At 44.0% G+C, this 19,614-nt stretch overlaps 2 protein-coding genes and 1 non-coding gene across 3 annotated transcripts; 2 read left to right on the top strand and 1 right to left on the bottom strand.

The window, feature by feature from the left end:
• The first annotated feature begins 1,205 nt into the window (after nucleotides 1-1,205).
• LOC136543685 (BTB/POZ domain-containing protein At4g08455-like) lies at nucleotides 1,206-4,800 on the top strand. The gene is made up of 4 exons (XM_066536068.1): nucleotides 1,206-1,296; nucleotides 1,814-1,875; nucleotides 2,058-2,379; nucleotides 4,193-4,800. Exons 1-4 carry the CDS (start codon nucleotides 1,206-1,208, stop codon nucleotides 4,654-4,656), a joined length of 939 nt encoding a protein of 312 aa, XP_066392165.1. The 3' UTR covers nucleotides 4,657-4,800.
• Nucleotides 4,801-6,122: 1,322 nt separating this feature from the next.
• On the bottom strand, nucleotides 6,123-13,318 carry LOC136545651 (uncharacterized). The gene is made up of 6 exons (XM_066537650.1): nucleotides 12,948-13,318; nucleotides 12,774-12,850; nucleotides 12,608-12,670; nucleotides 9,497-9,598; nucleotides 7,604-7,669; nucleotides 6,123-6,775 (listed from the first exon to the last, which is right to left on the bottom strand). The coding sequence occupies exons 1-6, from the start codon at nucleotides 13,291-13,293 to the stop codon at nucleotides 6,311-6,313; spliced, it is 1,119 nt and encodes a 372-aa protein (XP_066393747.1). The 5' UTR covers nucleotides 13,294-13,318; the 3' UTR covers nucleotides 6,123-6,310.
• A 1,688-nt stretch (nucleotides 13,319-15,006) lies between these two features.
• On the top strand, nucleotides 15,007-15,145 carry LOC136547770 (small nucleolar RNA Z247). Its single transcript, XR_010781726.1, has one exon. It is a non-coding gene; the product is annotated as a small nucleolar RNA Z247 (small nucleolar RNA).
• The last annotated feature ends 4,469 nt before the right edge of the window (nucleotides 15,146-19,614 follow it).

The raw sequence follows: 19,614 nt of genomic DNA, 5'->3' as shown, positions 1-19,614 counted from the left end.
CACCTTTTGTTTCAAATTGTACGTCGTTTTAAATTTTTGAGTACATGGTTTTGCTATACACCTAGATATACACTATATCCAGATACACATATATAAAAAATTATGTACCTAGAAAAGTCCAAGTGACATAATATAAAATGGAGGGAGCATTTACTAATGATCAAAATTTTGCTATGCTTAGAACGATGCACAAACAAGAAACAATAAGTAAACCATCCGGATGCATCACAATGAGCTGCCTAGCTCGCTCTAGCCGCGTATATAGGCTCAAAATCTAGATGCTCACCTCCTTACAAAAACTGGATACCCTTAACGGAAGTGCTAGCACGCCGGACGTCTGGATGGACGCGCGCCTCCGAACGCCATGGGGTTGCTCTCTGTTTCCCGCTCTTGTTCCGTGTAGTGCGCCCCGGCCACTTGGATTCGGTGCTGCCCGGATGACTCACCCCGCCCACGCTATCTGCCCCACACACGTGGCCATATGCGCCCCTTGGTTTCCCCGTCGAGCTCGAACTACTTTGACGAGATAGAGGGAAGGAAAGGGAGGGGAGCGAGAGGAGAGGGCGAGGCGCACCACGTGAGGAAGCGCACGAGGTAGGAGTCGAAGCCCTGCGGTAGACTGCTGTCCGCAATCCACTGGCGCCATTGTAACATGTAGAACATCCAGATAAAACATTTGCAACACACGTCTGAAGACAGATGAAACACTTGAAACATACATCTGAAATGGTTGCAAAAAAACTCAAAATACGTGAAAAACCATTGCAAAATATATGCAACATACGAATTAAACACTGGCAACATATGTGTGAAACATATGCAACATGCAAATAAACGTACCTGCAACATACTTTTGAAAAATAGAGATGAAACATTTGGAACAGACACTTGCAACATATACAACATCCCGATCTACTTCTGCAACATCCATATGAAATACTTGCAACATACCTCTAAGACATCTGGAACATTTGAAACATATGCTTGCAACATGCGCTTTTAGCAAAACCTGGTCGGCGGGCGTACGGAGCATTGCACAACGGGATCCAGATGTGCTGTCGTGGTGGAGAAGGAGGATGGCAGCGCGCAGGTGGCTGCACAGCCCCCAGTGAACGACCGCGCTACCCCCAGCGAGCGACACCCGTAGTGGAGGCGGCAGCGGTGGTTGTGTAGGTGCGGCCTTGCGCGGCGAGGCGGCAGCGGCTATGCGGGCATGGGAAAGCACGCCACAGCAGTGCGGGTGCGGTGGTGCAGTTGCGGTGGATGGGTTCGAGAATGGAGACAGGAGAGCAGATTGTATCTTTTTTTTTTGTAGCAACTCAAGTTGGCCAGTTGGGTGAGAATGTTGGGCTTTTTGGGCGGGCGTCGAGGCCCACCAAGAGAAGCGTCCGAACAAACGGACATCTGCTTCTCAACATTACCGCGCCCTTAAACTTCTGGTCATATTCCATTAGATCCACAAACTCTCGAAAACGAAAACTAGCTCGTGTCACCCTAGGTCCCGTGTCAACAAACATTGTTTGTTAGCGCAGATGTGGTTGCCATACGCTAGGGTTAGGACGTGTTGTGATAATAAAGTGGAAATCTCACGCTTGCCATTGGAGACTAGAGATGGTGTTGAGAAGCAACAGAATGCGCGTTGGATCATGCCTGTGCTTAGGCCATATTTTCTGATTTATTAGGAGACTAGGTGCGTCTGGTAATTTGTCTCCTATTCCAATATTCGGACATATATTGTCTGAAGTCTTAAATTGAACAAGATTCTGTCATCGAATGAAGTTTGACCAGATTTTTATGTTATGTATATTTTTAGGGGATTTTCAATTTACAAATTTCTCATTTTTTGAGCGATATTTACAAATTTCTCATGGAAATGTGAGAAACGATGTTCGTCAGTGGGCCGGGCTACCATGGGAACAGTGAGTTTAGGCCCACATACGAACTCGCTAAGAGCCGTCAGACAAGCCCACGTGATCCCCTCCCACTCCCATTCCCAGCCCTCGAAGCCATCACCCGTCCGCGCCGCCACCGCCGCTCGGAAAAGAGAGCCCTGGTAGCGCGGCGGCGAGGTCGGCCGGCGTTTGGAGGAGCTCGCCGGGACCTGCAGGGAGTGCTACGATGAGGCCAGCGAGACGGAGGAGGAGCTCAAGCGGGAGATCGACGAGCTCCGCTCCCGCCTCCTCTTCCTCTTCCTCCGCCTCCCCTCCCCCACCCTCGACGCCGCGTCCGCCCCCAACTGCGACCTCCTCCTCCACGCCATCCCCTCCTGCTCCTCCGGCGCGGGAGGCGACGGCGATGCTGGGCGCACCCCCGACACGCCCGCCGTCCCCGCCCACCGCGATATCCTCTCCTTTCCTTCTCGGCTTCTCTCCTTGCGCTGTTTACATGATTCCTTTATGCGATTCAGGTCTGATTACTTAGTTTGTGTCCTTCTTGATGGTTCAGTTCTTGACAGACCTCTAGATCGACTAGTCTTAGAACTAAAAACCTAATAATCCTAGAATATAAAAAAGAAAGGTAGTCGTTTTGTGAATCCTAGAGTGTAAAAAGGAAGGTAGTCAATTTGTGATGAGGGGTCTTGATGGCCATGTTTTTTTTATTTTCCATTCCATGCATAGACCTGATTCCTAGTAGTGGATTGAACAGTTCTAGTAGCTTACTGTTCTTCTGACCAATCCTCTAGTCAGGTGCGCACCGGTATTCCTGATGGAGCGATATTGAGTTGTCTGACCCATGAGCATTCTTTGCATGATGCTGTTATTCATGAATTCGTGTATAAGTTCTCATTTATAATCTTCGTGTGAAAAGATTGTGCTGGAATCAGATGTTTGTAGAATAGATAGGCAGTGGGTAATAGATTAGTTTTAAATCTCCCGCTATAGCTGCCGCTATAGCCTTTTGAGGCAGGGTGCCGCTATTTGTGTTCATGTACAATTTAGCCGCTATATCTCGCTATAGCTCGATATAGCTCCGCTATTAGCTGTTTTAGAGATATACCGCTAAACGCCTTAGCCCGCTATTTAAAACATTATAGATCTTACTTTCTTTCTTGAGACATGATGTGGTGGCCAATGTAAAATGTCAAAATGCTTGAAGGAAATTCTAAAGCTACATGCCAACAACCGTATCTAAATGCTTCCTGTATCATCTAGATGATGATGTGAAGTGGACTGAGCGCAAAAGGGTCCAAGGTATCTGATGCAACATTACAGTTTTCCCCCCATGAAGCATGGAGCTTATTTATGGCTTGAATCAGCATTAGAGCTACAGTTCAGATATCCCTGCACCAATTAAAACTTTCTTGATGTGTTAAAACTAACCTATATGTTGATGCTTCGAGTACTTGTATCTATGCGTAAGGTGGATCATTCTCTCTTAACTTCTTTTTTCATGTGCATCCTCTTGCTTTGAGTATAACATAAGATACAATGTGATAAGAGATGCTGAGAATAAGCATCACCACCTACTGGAACATGTTAGTGTTGATCAATTAACTACATGGCATAATCACTGAATCACATGCATATATAAAATTTTAATCTTGCTTATATCAGTGCTTAACTGTGCTGATTAAAAAAAAGGGGGCGTACCCAGTGCAGAGAGCTCCCGCTCTGTGTGGGGTCTGGGGAAGGGTGTCAGTGACAAGCCTTACCCTCGCCTGTGCAATGAGAGGAGACCGCGACTCGAACCCGGGACGTTCCGGTCACAGGCGGTAAGACTCTACTGCTTTCACCAGGCCCGCCCTTCCTTAATTGTGCTGATTCTAAATGCATAATTACACACAGACTTCCAATGTTGCTCCAGTGTGGGATTTTGTTCACATGGTAAAAATATATTCATTCTTTACGGGGCCACACATTTTTTGCATGGAATCTTTGATCTGTCAACTATTTGGTTAAAGTGCTTGACTCTTTATTACTTTTCAGTTTGCATCGCATATTTTAGTCATAGGCTAGCTAATTGTGCTCATTTCAGTTGGTAACTTTATCTTTTTTTTTGCAGATTTACATTCATGCCAGCATTCTTATCTATTTTTACGTTTGCAGTTCACCTCGATTAGTTTTGTTGTTGGTTTGCACAATATATTTTTCATTTGTGTGTTAATTTTATCTCTGTCTTAGTTGTGTGTTTTTGTTGCAAGTGGAACTGCATTATATGTTAAACTGACTTTTTCTTTCAAACAGGCCAGGAGATCTCGTTTTCAGAGCGATGCTCGAAAATGAGATGGAAGAAAGTAGGAGTGGTGTCATCAAAATCTATGATGTGTCTTATGACATCCTTCGTGCTTTTGTCCATTACATGTACACTGCAGAAGCTCTTCTAGATGAGCAGATGGCATCTGACCTCTTGTTGTTGGCTGAGAAGTATGAAGTAAAGCACCTGAAGGCGTACTGTGAGAAGTTCATAACATCCAAAGTGAATAACGAGAATGCTATTACCCACTATGCCTTCGCGCACCGTCACAGTGCAAAGCAGCTGCTGGAGGCCTCGCTTTCTGTGCTCATGGACAGCATGTCTACGCTAGCGGATCGCAAGGAATACAAGGAGCTTGTCGAGAAGGACCCAAGGCTTGTTGTGGAGATCTATGAAGCATATCTCAACCGGCAAGTCAACACTGCAGCTGGGAAAGACACAGATTGTAGCAGCAGGAAGTGATAATTACGAACAGAACTTGTGCAGTAGTAGTATTCTAACTATGCGTTTGTGCATTCATGTAAGCAAGGTTTGAACATCATATTCTCATCCTGTTTAGATGCAAACTGCTATTTTTTTGGATGATAATCAATTAGATGATGTTGCTCCAAACAGGGTTGACGTGCTGTTGAGAATGAAACGGGATATAATGGCATCTTCATGTCCGACAGGGTGCCCTATTGGTTTATGATGGAATGTGATGTATACCCCCTGAGTCCTTAAATATAAGGTACTGGGGTATTTAAAATTTGTCCTAAATTATAAGTATTCTAGATGAATTAACCCTCCCTGAAGCATTATGTACCTACCATTAGTGTCTGCCACTAGGTTTAACATATGATTAGAACAAGATCTCTCCACAGAGGGTTAACATAGAGGGTTACATGTGTAATTTGTTTTACCCCATAATCTGTAATAAATTTTTTTAGGATACCTTATGTTTTAAGACAAGGGAGTAATGCAATCTTCATGTCCGATAGGGTGCTCTGCTGTGTATAATGAAATGTGATGTAATGACATCTTCAATTCTTCATGTAATCCTAGTGTGTGATAGGCATTAAAATATCTTGATATACCTTAATCTTGTGGCAGTGGGTTAGTTTTCATAATGGAAGGCAACTTGTCTATGAATTGGTTTAAACTTGACCACTGAGTAAGGCTTTGGTATGTGTTTTTGTTCCACAATATAATGCATTGTAATTAATACTCTCTCCGTTCCAAATTATAATTCACTTTGACTTTTTTTGTGTACATCCATTTTTGCTATACATCTAGATATAATAATATGTCTAGATATATAACAAAATGGATGAACAAAAAAAAATCAAAATAACTTATAATTTAGAACGGATGGATTAGCTCCCATCAATGTCTCTGGGGCTAGACTTATGTTGTTCTGATCATCTCTTTTATCTTGCGAATGGTTGTTTATGCAACAAATGTTGCACATATCATATTGTAGCAAGCCAACCTATCATGCGCACGTTTTATATAGAGATTAAACAAAGTGTACTTCAACGTGCATCTGGTGAAACATGGCAGGCAGATAATTGTACCAGAAACATGTGCTTTTATGCCTTTTAGCCACCTGCTGTCTATTCTTGAAGTTAAAGATGAAACCAGAGTAACATGTCCAGGTCAATTCATAAAGAATCCTGAAATTGCTTAGAAATGAAGTGTATCTTATGAAAATGGGTACCGACTACAGAGAAACCTCTGCTTTCCCGGTTTTTTTATATACAATGACACAATTATCTGTAGTTCAATTATCAGAAGACAGAAGCATAAAATTGTGTACACTGAAAGACTGGCATGACAACCATTTCAGAAAAGTGACTAAGTGAGCTCCTGGACAACCATCAGCCTGTTCGCTTGCTCGTATACGATCGTGGATTATAAACTGAAACATTATTTTTCTCTCACACCAAACCAGTCAGCAGTAAATAATCCACGATCGTTTACGACGAAACGAATAGGCTGCATATGCAGCTCTAGAGGCTATAAGTGCCACTGTACAAAACTTGTCAAGTTCTTACAAGCTCAGATCATTAATATAACTGCCATACATTGACTAATAAAAATCTAACAACTTGTTTATCAGATATATACTAAAATGCTAGTAGTCAGCAAACAGTTCAGAAAGCTGCTCCTCTGTCCATTCTGATACAGCCCTCTCGCGTTTGAGAAGTGATCCGCTGCTGGTATTAACATTTTCTTTTGGGGTTGAGAAGCAACCTGTAGTGTTTGGAATGCTCAAATTTTGCTGGGGATGCTCGTCAGTACTGGAGCTTGATGTATGCTTGTTGTGTGTATCTCCTACCAGCAATTTACCCTCCTGGTTACTTCCTACACTAAACCCACCATAAATATCCCACGTTGAAGCGCTATTACTTGAATCAGGTGTTGCATGGTGTTCATGAGAAACCTCAGTACCTGTCATCTCATTGTTACTCGGCATCATGTCTTCACGACCAAAAATTTTCATCATTATATTGCTCGTAGAATCTCCACCTTGACTTATTTCAGTAGTACTAGATGAAATCACTTGCTTAGTTGGGGCAGCACAATCCTTAGTAAAAACCTGTAAATATTTGCATCGTTATACCCATATGTCCCAAGAGGATTTCTGTACAAAAAATATTATTATGATGTAATGTGTTTGAGAGCATTGTAATAGTGCTTCAATATTGACAAAAATGGCACCATGAAACTGCTGTGGAAAGATGATTATAAACTTCATGTCCTGAGTCCTGACTCCTGACATTTGGAAGGCAATTGAATTTAAGGGAGATACCAAGTGCCATATTTTATTTCAATGTAATCGTAGAATCACTGAAGGGCAGGCCTGGTGCAGTGGTGAGAGCTGTCTCACTGAGTCACCAGGTCGTGGGTTCGAAGAAGCCTCTCCGTAGATTTTGCGGGGGAAAGACTTGTCTCGGTTTATCCCTTCCCCAGACCCCACTCATGTGGGAGCATCCGGCACTGGGTCTGCCCCCTTTTTGTAATCGTAGAATCACTGAATCATTAAAATTTCAGGATTTTATACACGATACGTTGAGTCAATCCGAAACCAATAGTTGACTGCAAAATTGTACCTGACAATGTGATTGCACTTGATATGTTGCCTTCAGATAACAGTTTGTACCTCATTAATGCAGATCCAATGCACAAAGTTGCAGTTGATAACTGGTATAACCAGATTCCAAAAATGGCTATAAGCAGAACAAGAGTATTTTTGTACAAATCCCAGAGTAGTTCACTTTGATTTATTTCTTTTTACTTCAGTAGTAATTATATTCAACAATTTTGATTTCAACAACAATTAAACTGGGAAAGCATCATCATGTATATCAGAACAGATTACAGTAATCAGTAGCAATCTAAATTAGTATGAAACTATGAATAATACCTTGATCACCTTTCCTTTGGTAACATTGAGATAGCACAACTTGCGAGACGGACGGAAAATAGCTACCTGCTATGTTACATGGATACGTCCAGGAAGGCGCGTATCGCGTATCCGATATGTATCGGATACGGATACGTGTCCAATACGCCAAGGATACGTATCGTCGGAGTATCCGAATTTTAATAATTTTCGCGAATATTGGATACGTGGGCTGATACGTATCGGCCTTATGGGATACGGCCCGGCCCAATAACAGTCACATATCCTCTGTCCCCGACGCCCTAGCCAGCAATGCCCGCACTCCTGCACGCCCGAGAGGCCGCGACTCGCGCTGCAACACCGCGCGGTGACGGCGCATCCCCCGCTCGCCGCCCGCCGGCCACCGGCGACGAGCCTCCGTCCCTGCTCGCCGGTCGCGAGCGACGAGTTTCCTCCCCTGCGACGTGGATCCCCGGCGACGAGCCTCCGTGAGTTCATCCCCTTCCCCTTCCCCGTTCTCGATCTCCTCTTTTTCTTCCTCTCCCCATTCTCGATCTATTCTATTTCTGCAGTACAGTTAGTGAGTTCTTGTTGCTTGATTGCTTGTACGCAGTACATGGCATCTCCAAATATGAGCGGTGCTAGTGCAAGTGCTAGTGCTAGCGTAGGATCTGCAGCACTGTCGGCGAGTCCCTGCGACGGCGAGTCGGAGACTGCACCCTGCCTCGTGCCCCCTGCTTAGGTGAGTTCCTCTCCCTCCCCAATCCAATTTAGATCTGAGCCACGGCATAGCATCGCCGCCTCCTACGCAAGGCATGCACCACCGATCGCCGGCTGCCGGCGACGAGCCTCCGCCCCGTCCGAGGCATCATTTGACTTCTCCCCTCCTCCAAACTGCCGCACTGGAGAGCACCCACCAGTCCGCCATGGCCGCAGCCATCTCCCGCAATGCAGGGGAGAGGATGATTCAACAACAAAGCAAGCTCCTGGCGACATCCCATGAGTACATCCCCTTCCCCATTCTTGATCTACTCTGCTGCAGTTGTTGTTGCTTGGTTTTGTTTGTACCCTCCCTGATTAGTATTGGCCATGCTTGATTGCTTGCATGCAGTAGATGACCTCTCCAAATTTGGGTCCTAGCATCGGGTCTGTGGCCACCGGCCACAACCACAACATACGATAGGGGGGCTCTCTGTTCCTGACTTCTCATGTTCTAGAATTTTAGTAATTGGGGATTCATCCAGTATGGTTGGACTTGGATCATCTGTGAAAACAAGAAACCTACAAGGTAATCTGGTGATATATATATATCACGTATGATTGCATGTAGAGTACTGAACTAATGATTAATTGATTAGTGATTACTCAAGTTATAGACTTTCAGAATTTTAATTTACATTATTACTTATTTATTAAAAAAATTGTAAAACGTATCCACGTATCGTGTTTTCTGAGAAATTGCCGTATCCGCGTATCCGTATCCTTCCGATACCGATACGGTAGGGATGAAAACGGATCGGATACGGACGGATATCACCGATATTACATTTGTTTTCATATTTTTGTCCGGATTCGGATTCGAATACGGATAGTGTCAACTATGTCGGATAGGATACGATTGGATATCGACATCATAAATATGCAGATTTGAGTATTCGGATACGGATACGGTATCGGATGTTGGATATCCGGACTCGGATACGAACAGATCTCAACCCCTCTAAACAGATTCGGTTTCAAATACGGTCGGAAAATATCCGTACCGTTTTCATCCCTAGATACGCGTATCCGTATCCGTGCTGCTTAGGCTACCTAGACTTGAAAACAACATATTTAACAGTTGAACCAATCACTTGCCACCAGCTACCACAGTAGTAGTTTGACAACAAAATAAGTCACAACTTATGTACTCACCTTACTAAAAACAACAGCACACCCAATTGAGATATCATGGCCATTATTCTCCTCTAAAAGGACTTTCTTGTGAACTGAGGCACCAATTGAGTCGGTTGCATCCTATCAAGAGTAAACAGTTGATATTCAGCTCAACATATCAATGGAGGATTGATTACGGAAAACCAATAATGCTTTGTTTTGGTTTATCCTCTTTGAAGCACACAATCGCAAAGCTATGTCCTATATTCTTCATATAATAACTACACCCAAGGGGAGAAACATCCCGAGGGTATTGCTTGAAAGGTCGAGTGAAGGCACCCAATTAGCCAGTTTGGCCCAAAAAACTAGAAAAACCTAGGAGGAACTATGTGGCTTTTTAGTTAAGATTTAGGCACCCAATTTTTCCTCGACAACTTGGGTGGTGTGAGAATACATCCACACTCTTGACCATCTGACCTAGGCTGAGTTGCTAAAACCTAGATCAACATAGGTGGAATTAGTCAGTTTTTATATGTTAAGAAGAAAATAGGCACCCAAATGTGTAAACTGAGTGGTCTAGGTGAACATCCACACCAAATAACTAAGCTAGGCTCAACTTCCTCTATATTCTTTATATAAAAGAGGGTGCTGCAGATACTTCCTTTTTTTCATTAGCAGTGGAGGATCAGATTGTCACTAATGAAGATGAAATTCAAATTTCCTGGGGACTGCTCTACACAGATATTTCACTGTTGATCCCAATGAGCATAACCTGCAGCACCATCATTTAGAAAATTTAGATGACATATCTACTGGAGATAAGGTTTGGGCCATTGTAAAGGACATTCCTCAAGATAAGGAACTGGGTTTGGATGGGTTTATGGTCTATTTGATATAGGTCTTGTTTCTTGATCATTAAGCAAAATTAGACGAAGGCAGCTGCTAGGTCAGATGGCAAAGGTTGGACTGCCAAACACTACTTCTATCACTTTGATCAAAAACAAAGTAGATGCTATTCAAGTGAAAGACTTAAGATCTATATATTTGGCATACAATTTTTCTAAAAATTTATTACAAAACTCTTGGCTGACAAACGTGCACTAAAGTAGTTCCACAGTATCAGCTAATCAAAGTGCTTTTATTCGGGGAAGATGCATCCATGATAATTTCTTCCTATTCCAACAGACAACAAGAATCTTACATAGACAAAAGGATCCCTATACCCTGTTTAAGTTAGACATACAAAAGACATTTTGGTCATTGGTGATGCAACGGTGCTATGTGCTTTGCTGCCCACCTATTCTCCACCTGTGTCTTGGTGAACAGTGAACTAGGAGAGATTCATTCATGGTCTCTGACAAGGCGACCCACTATCACCCATGCTATTTGTTTTGTTAATGGAGGTTCTGAACTCTTTGGTCTTTAGAGCATCACAACAAGGATTGTTAAAGCTACTCTTATTCCATGGTCTATGGCACCAGCACCAGCCATCCTTATATGTTGATGATGCTGTTTTATTGATGCGGCCCGTTGTGAAGGATATGGAAACTGATCAAGCAAGCATTGCACATTTTTGGAGAAGCTTCAGGCCTCAAAGCCAATATTCTTAAATCGCAAGACCTCTGCCACACTAATCGAGTGCAAAGAGCTTGAAATTTACATGATCATCTCACATGTGAAATCAAGAACTTTCCAGGTACTTATCTAGGGCTTTCTTTGTCCATGAAGAAGCTCACCAAAACCGAATTGTAGCCATTTGTTGATAAGGTGGCTGATTATTTGCCAAGCTGGAGGGCCCCTTTCATGAACAGAAGATGGTAGACTAATTTTGGTACGGGTGTTTCTGACATATCTTATGACCGTTATGAGCCTTCCAAAATTGATGATCAAGGCAATTGATAAAAGATAAGGCTTTCTTTGGAAAGGCCAAGAGGACAATGGTGGTAATTGACTTGTTTATTGGCAGTGAGTTCAACAGACAACAGCAACTTCAATTTTGTGGGCTTGATAGTTGATATTCATGATCTGACCCTTCTTGGTTGGGCGCCATAAGCAAGATGGGTATGGCTTTGAGAAAACAGACTCTGGTCAACCATGGACAGGGTCATAAATCCAGGTGTATCCAACCGTGAGAGCTGTTTTTGATAAGGATATGATAAGATAACCAATGTAGGGGATGGGTTCGCTACTAAATTCTAAACTAATCTATGGCTGCAAGGAAAGACCATACCAGAAGTTACTACCAACCTTATCATCCTTGTCCCTGGCAAGCAATTAAATGGAGAATTGTGAAGGAGGCTGTGGTAAATAGGGGATGGGTAAAAGATATCAGAGGTGCTCTCACTTTAAAGCAACAATGGAATATCTCCAACTATGTGACTTGCTACAAAATGTCACCCTCCAGGATGGATTTCAATGCCAGTACCCTTAGAAATAGACAGGGTCAGGATTATATTTAAGCAAATCAGCTTACAACTCTGTTCGTGGAATCTAACGGGTTTACACCTTGGAAATATATTTGGAAGTCTTGGGCTCCATTGACGGGTTAGTTCTTCTTGTGGCAAGCTGTCCTAAATGACTGTAATGCTGTTGGACAGCTGACAGGTTGTTAAGCGAGGGTAGCCTCACCCTGCTTCTTGCCTTTTGTGCAATCAAGCAGCTTAGAACATCAATGACATGTTGGTTTCCTGTGTAGTTTCAAAGGAAGTGTGGTTCATCGTGTCACAGAAGCTGGGTTTACAAGCTTTAGTTCCTGACAAAGACTTGCCTAGTCTTTCTACATGGGTGTGCTGTGCAATCAAAAGGTGTGAACAAGCAGCATAGAGAAGGAAGGCTTGAATACTTTGATTATCCTGGTGGTATGAGAGTTGTGGAAACATTGCATTGATTGCATGTTGGATGGATCTTTTCCAAGTACAAACTTGGTTGTGAGGGCATTGGAAGAGAGTGCCTTATGGTGTGCAGCTGGGGCCAAAGACCTCACAAACCATATTTTCTAAGGACTGTTGTCTCAGTTTCTAGGTTGCTTCTTGTTTCAGTGGCGCACTCAATGAAATGACATACAGCTCCCTTGATTGTTTTCTCTGGGAAAAAATAACTAAAACGAAAACAAGACAGCACAGAGAACTAAATGACATGCTGAACGCTAACCTTTAGAATCAAGAAGAGATCTCCGAGCCCGTTTGGCTTGCACGAGGTCACCACCCCAGCCACCTGATGACAACACACTGATGTCAACAGAGAACCCCCAAAATATCCCCGCTAGGATCAGACGAAACGGCCATGAAAAACTAAAAGCTTGGCAGGTGCGGAGCACGCACCAAAGTGCTCGAAGCAAATCCTCATCGCCCTTAATGGCCCTGATCCCCGGCCGCTCCCACGCGCGGTCCTTCCCTGCACCCAAGCCACCAAAGACGGACAAACACATCACACGGAGACAGCCTCGCCACGAAACGCGAAGGAAGGCCTTCTTCACTGAATTACCCCTCACCAAGGAACTGGAGGGCGCAGAGCCACGGGGGGCGCAGGAAGTCGGCGTCCGTGGCGCGCGCGTCCCCGCGTCCCAGTGAGAGAGGCGGGCGGGTGACGGAGCGGGGAAGGACCGTGTCCAGGACGGCGGCGGCGGCGGTCCCGGGGATGCGGTGGTGGTGGTGGTGGTGGGAGGGATGCGGGGGTTTGTCCTCCTGGGGCTGGGAGGCGGTGGCGTCGAAAGAGTGGGGCCGGGGATCGAAGCGGATGTCGGAGTCACCCAGATCCAGCGCGTCCTCCAAGGCGGCAGTCTCTTCTTTCACGGCCGCTACATTGGTGGCGGCGGCGGGGCCTGGGAGCTGCGCCATGAGAGACTGAGAGAGAGGGGAGGGAGAGGAGGCGGCAATTGGTGATGTCTGATGTGGTGGTGCTACTGCGGTTTGGTTGAGCTGGGCCATCTTTTCGGTTGCCTCGTAGATCGCCGTGGGCCTGGGCTCGGTGCACTGCACAAGCCCATATTTTGTACAGTACTCGCTATGTTCTAACTCAAACATTTCTAATTCGATAATGATATGGGCCTGCAGAACCAGCCTGGCCTGCTTCTCGGTCCATCTAAAAATAAAATAAAAATAACGTACGCATTTCTCTTCCTCCTCTCTCGTTGAGCAGTTTCTTCTTTCACCGCAGCCGCGATGCCGGTACCGACCGCCGAGCTGGCGCTCCTAGCTGCCTTCCTCTACGTCCCGTCCCCGCTCCTCTCCACGCCGCTCCCTGGCGCCACACTCTCCACCTCCCCCATGCCCTCCTCCATCCTCCATCTCCACCGCATCCGAGCGCCAGCGGCTGCCTTCCTCCCTCCCCATCGCGCTCAGCGACCGTCGCACAGGAGAGGGGGCTATCACTGACCAGGTCCAAGCCAGGCGCATGCGCAGCTGGCCGCTGCCAGGTCGCGCCACCATCCTCGGCCGCCGGCTGGCCGAAACCGGCTGTTCCCCGCTCTGCTCTGCGTCGTCTAGAAGAAGGATGAAAAACACATGTTGCAAGCGTATGTTTCAAGTGTTTCGGATGTTTCATATGTATGTTGCAAGTGTTTTTATACCGATGTTGCAAAAGTAGATCGGGATGTTTCATATGTTGCAATGGTTGTACACGTATGTTGCAAACTTCTGTTTTCAATGTTTCATCTATTTTTTATAGATGCATGTTTCATGTATGGTTATTTGGATGCTGCATATGTTTTCACACATATCTTATAAGTCTTTTATCTTGATGTTACGTATGTTTGAAATGGTTTTCAAGTGTTTCATGTTGAAGGATAAACATGTAACACCCTTGAGGGTCAAGTGTAGCATTACTCATAGGGTCAAGTGTTGAACAAGATTATAGACATGCATGGCATGCATTACTTGTAGGGAAGTGTTGAACGAAGTTATAGGATCAAATGTATTTGCCTTGGCCATCTCAAGGTGGTTAACCTGTTATATGTAAATGCCACAGATGGGTCTCTTTCATTCACTCAATTAACACGCACTCACTAAGGACCCAACATCGGGCCTAGAGATTCCCTGTATGCGCCTCTGAGTTTTTACATGGTAATCAGAGCTTAGATAGGCAACCAGATAGCCTCCATGGCATCAAGCTCCACCACCTCCAATCCTGATCTGTTCGTCATCTAGACCGCGGAGAAGCTGAACAAAAACAACCACGCCTTATGGCAGGCGCAGGTGCTCGCCGCGATCCGCGGAGACCGGAGCTCCAGACGGTGAGATCAATGAAAAGGGACCCGATGGCAAGACTATCAAAGTCCCTAACCCAGCGTATGAAGAATGGTTCGCCCGGGATCAGCAGATCCTCGGGTTTATCTTCTCTTCCATTTTGAAGGAGGTGTTTATTCAGATCGTTGCGTCGCAGACAGCGGCGCAAACCTGGCAACGTGTGGCAAACACGTCCGTTGCACAACGACGTGCTTGGTCGGTCAATGTACGCCTGGCTCTCTCTACAACTCAGAAGGGGGCTGCTCCATCACTGAACACTTCACCAAGATGCGCTCCCTCCGTGATGAGATGGCTGTCGCCGGGAAGCCACTCGATGATGAGGAGATGACGGCGTACATCCTCAACGGCCTCGACATCGACTACGAGCCAATCGTATCCGCTGTGCTAACTAGGGAAAATCCGATTTCCTTGACTAAACTCTATTCGCAGCTCCTCAGCTTTGAAAGTCGCGTCGAACTCAAGGGCGCTTCTGGCTACTCGGCCAACGTTTGCACATCATGGAGGACGGGGTGCGCCAGGAGGGCGTGCCTCTGGGCCTCGACGTGGGACATGTCGTGGGTGTGGGAACGCGTCACAGCGGCCTGGTGTTTCCCACCAACAGCAGCAGCTCATTCAAATGCATTTGGATGATGATGATCGTCCTCTTTGCCAAGTGTGTTTCAAAAAGGGCCACACAGCTGGTAAGTGTTGGCATCAATTTGATAAAAATTATGTTCCTGATCCTAAGTTGGTTGTTGCAGCCACGTCCAACTCATCGTCCTATGCGTACAACATCGACACAATTTGGTGCAACAGATCACATCACTGGCGAATTGGAGAAGCTGACCCTTCGAAACAAATATAATGGAGGTGATCAGATTCATACAGCGAATGGTGCAGGTCTAAATATTAGTCATATTGGTCATCCTACTGTCCGTACCCCAAATCGTAACATTCATCTTAAAGATGTCCTATATGCTCCACAAGCCATAAAGAATCTTGTCTTTATTCATAAATTAGCTTCTGATAATTCTGCACTCTTGGAATTTCATCCCAATTTGTTTTTGATCAAGGATCAGGCAACGAACAGTACAATTCTTAGAGGAAGATGTGACACAGGGCTCTATCCTCTTCCATCATATCCAATAAAGCAGGCTTGTGGTGCTACCAGGATTCCTCTGTCTTGGTGGCATAATCGTCTAGGTCATCCCTCGTTAGCTATTGTTAAGGAAGTTGTAAACAATAATATTTTGTCTTGTGTAGATGAGTCATCTAGTAGGTCGGTTTGTGATGCTTGTTAGCAAGCTAAGAGTCATCAATTACCTTATGCAAAGTCTTCAAGTGTATCTTCTTTTCCTTTAGAACTTTGTTCTCTGATGTCTGGGGGCCTGCACACCAGAATCAGTTGGGAGAAAAAAAAATACTATGTGAGTTTTATTGATGATTATAGTAAATTCACTTGGATCTATCTTTTGAAGTACAAGTTTGAAGTTTTTCACAAATTTCAAGAATTTCGGGCTCGTGTAGAGAGACTCTTTGATCGCAAAATTCTTGCTATGCAAACCGACTAGGGAGGAGAGTACCAAAAACTCAACTCCTTCTTTGATAAGATAGGAATCACCCATCTAGTTTCATGCCCCCATGTGCATCAGCAAAATGGAGCAGCAGAGCGCAAACATCTCCATATTGTAAAAGTAGGTTTGTCTCTTTTAACGGATGCATCTATGCCTTTGAAATTTTGGGATGAAGCCTTTCTCACAGCCTCCTATTTGATCAATCGTGTTCCGAGTCCCGTTATAAAAATTCTACTCCTTTAGAACGTCTATTCCAGCATAAGCCAGATTATGATACGCTTTGAGTTTTTGGGTGTGCCTGTTGGCCCAATTTGCGTTCATATAACTCTCACAAACTTGAATTCCGTTCCAAACACTGCATCTTCTTAAGCTATAGCCATCTTCATAAGGGGTTCGAGTGTCTCGATGTAGCATCTAGATGTGTCTATATATCTTGAGATGTTGTGTTTGATGAAGAAGTTTTCCGTTTTCCAAACCCCCATCACAATGTCGTTCGGAAATCAATCTCCGTCATCCAACTTTGCTAAATCCTGGGGGTACACATGCAGTTGACCAATTTACTAATACTAACCCTGCTGATTTAATTGATGAAGAAAATTCTGGAACAAATGGAGGAGAAAATACATGCAATGTTAACCCTGCTCACCAATTTACTAATATTAGCGCTGGAGGCGTATCTGCGCATGCGCACGGTACGGGCATCCAAGAATTGCCACCTCCATGCGCGTCCGCATCAATAGCCACTCCAAGCGCGACACCTTGGGCAGAAGGCGAGGACCTGTTCCCTGGATCCACTATGCCACCGTCAACTCCGCCTGGTGCGCCACCTCCTGGCTCTCATGCGCCGGCCACACAGAAGGAGCTCCTATTACTGTACAGACTCATGAACAGCATGTTCAGACACGTCCAAGAACCCGGTTGCAGAGTGGCATCCGAAAAGAAAATGTATCTGATGGCACTGTTAAGTATGGCTTTCTAACATCAACTGGTGAACCATGCAGTGTTGACAATGCGCTAGCAAATGCAAACTGGAAACAAGCCATGGAAATATAGAATATAATGCCTTGACCAATAACAAAACCTGGCACCTTGTTCCACCATAGAAAGGGAGAAATGTTATAGGGTGCAAATCAAGCATAAGGAAAGATACAAAGCTCGCCTAGAGGCGAAAGGGTTCAAAACAGAGGTATGGAATTGACTATAAGGATACTTTCAACCCATTATTAAAACTTCTACTATTCATATTATTTTGTCCATTGTTGTTTCTCGAGGATGGAGCCTTCGGCAGCTTGATGTACAAAATGCATTTCTTCATGGCCATCTTGAAGAAGAAGTGTATATGCAACAGCCACCAGGTTTTGAAGACACACTTCCAAACTTGGTTATGTCTGCAAACTTGCACTACTAGAGAACAAACTTTAGAACGATGTTTCAATTTGGCATTAGCCTCGGTATTTTTTGTCCCCGGGACTAAAGGTTCGGTTGGTAATACCAATCGGGACTAAAGGTTCCTGCCCAACGGTCGTCCGCGGGGCAGGGATTTTTAGTCCCGGCTGGTATTACCAACCGGGACTAAAGATAAACCTTTAGTCCCAGTTGGTAATACCAGCCGGGACTAAAGCTTTTAGTTCTGGTTTGGGTGATACCCCGGGAATAAAGATTAATCTTTAGTCCCGGTTTGGCTCCCTAACCGGGACCAATTATCTCGGCCTATAGACCAGCTCATTTCTTCCTCTCCGAGCCCGAGCCATTTCATTCAAACTCACTGCCTCTGTTCTTCAGCTTGCTGTTGTTCTTGCTCTCTCCCCCTCCATTGGTGTTGCTCTTCGATTTTGGAGGTAACAAACTTAATCCTCTTATGTTTTATCAAGTAGCTTATCTCATTTTGCGATGTAGATGCATGTGTAACTTTATATGTTGGACTTTATTATGATTTTATGTCATTTTTAGCTCAAAATCACATGATGATTTGCATATATGTTTGGATAAACAAAAGTTAAATTAGTTCATCAAAATCACTTGATAGTTTAGTATTGCTAGTATATGTAGTACATTTCATGGTTTAGTTAGATAAATAAATATTTTTATTTTTTTAATATATTACTTTAGAAATGAGAAATTTACAATAGTTTGCAAAAATAAGTATAGAAAGTAACTTGATATGGTGGATTTGATTATGATTTATATGTCATTTTTAGCTCAAAATCACATGATGATTTACAATAGTAAAATCACTTGATAGTTTGGTATTTTACTATTATACATAGTACATATTTCATGGTTTAGTTAGATAAATAAATAATTTTAGTTTTGTTTAAATATATTATTTTAGAAAATGTGAAATTTACACTAGTTTGCAAAAATAAGTATAGAAAGTAGATGACAACTGGTACCGGATCCTCGGTCTCTCGTTCGGTTGCGAAACGACTAAGGCCAGAACTTCCTCTCATTATCTGCGGCAAGTGTAAGCAGAAGATTGTGATGGAGTACCGAGTCAAGAGACAGGGACCCAACAAGGGTCGTGTTTTCTACAAGTGCCCGGATCGCGATGTGAGTTTCTTACGCATTTGATTATTATGGCTAATTGACCTGCTTTTCTTGAATATTTTTGACTAAATATTTTTTAGCTTTAATTTCAGTGGGAGAGCAATGGATGCGATGGTTGGTACTAGGAGCAAGATTATGCTACATACGTGCATAATTCGGGTGCGCTTGAGGTAGCGGCTGCTGATGATGAGGCAGTGAGCCAGTAGGAGAAGCTTATTGATATTCAACAGACAAATAATTTGTCTGTTTTAGTTATGTACGGTCACAAAATAATTATGTTACTGAAGTGCATTGTAGTTTTAGTTTGTTTAGTGATAGTTGAGATTGCTTACGTTGTAGCCAGGGCTTAGTTAATTAATCAACCGTGTGTGTGTCATCTATGTTGTGTAATAAAATACTTAATTATATTCAAGGTTTTCATAATTTGTCGTGTAATGCAGATTATGTCACGCCATTGGATGTACAATGCCGATCGCCGCTCCCAAGACTTTATTGAGGGCGTGCACTATTTCTTAGGTGTGGCCGAGGCAAATAAGCGGGATGGTTTCATGTGCTGTCCATGTGCCCTATGTAAGAATTTAAAGGAATATTCAAGCTCAATGAGTCTTCATTAACATTTGCTTAAGTTAGGATTTCATGTCAAACTATATATGTTGGACTAAGCATGGAGAAAGCGGGGTCATGATGGAAGAAGGTGAAGGAGAAGATTTAGACATTGATGACATTATTGCTCAGTATGGTGCCTTTGATGATACTACAATGGGGGGAGATAAGAAGAGGTAGTGGCAGAAGATGATCTCGGTGATGCTCTTGG

This window comes from Miscanthus floridulus, chromosome 3, assembly GCF_019320115.1.
Source record: "Miscanthus floridulus cultivar M001 chromosome 3, ASM1932011v1, whole genome shotgun sequence".
NCBI lineage: Eukaryota > Viridiplantae > Streptophyta > Magnoliopsida > Poales > Poaceae > Miscanthus > Miscanthus floridulus.
This window is presented reverse-complemented; position numbering and strand designations above follow the sequence as displayed.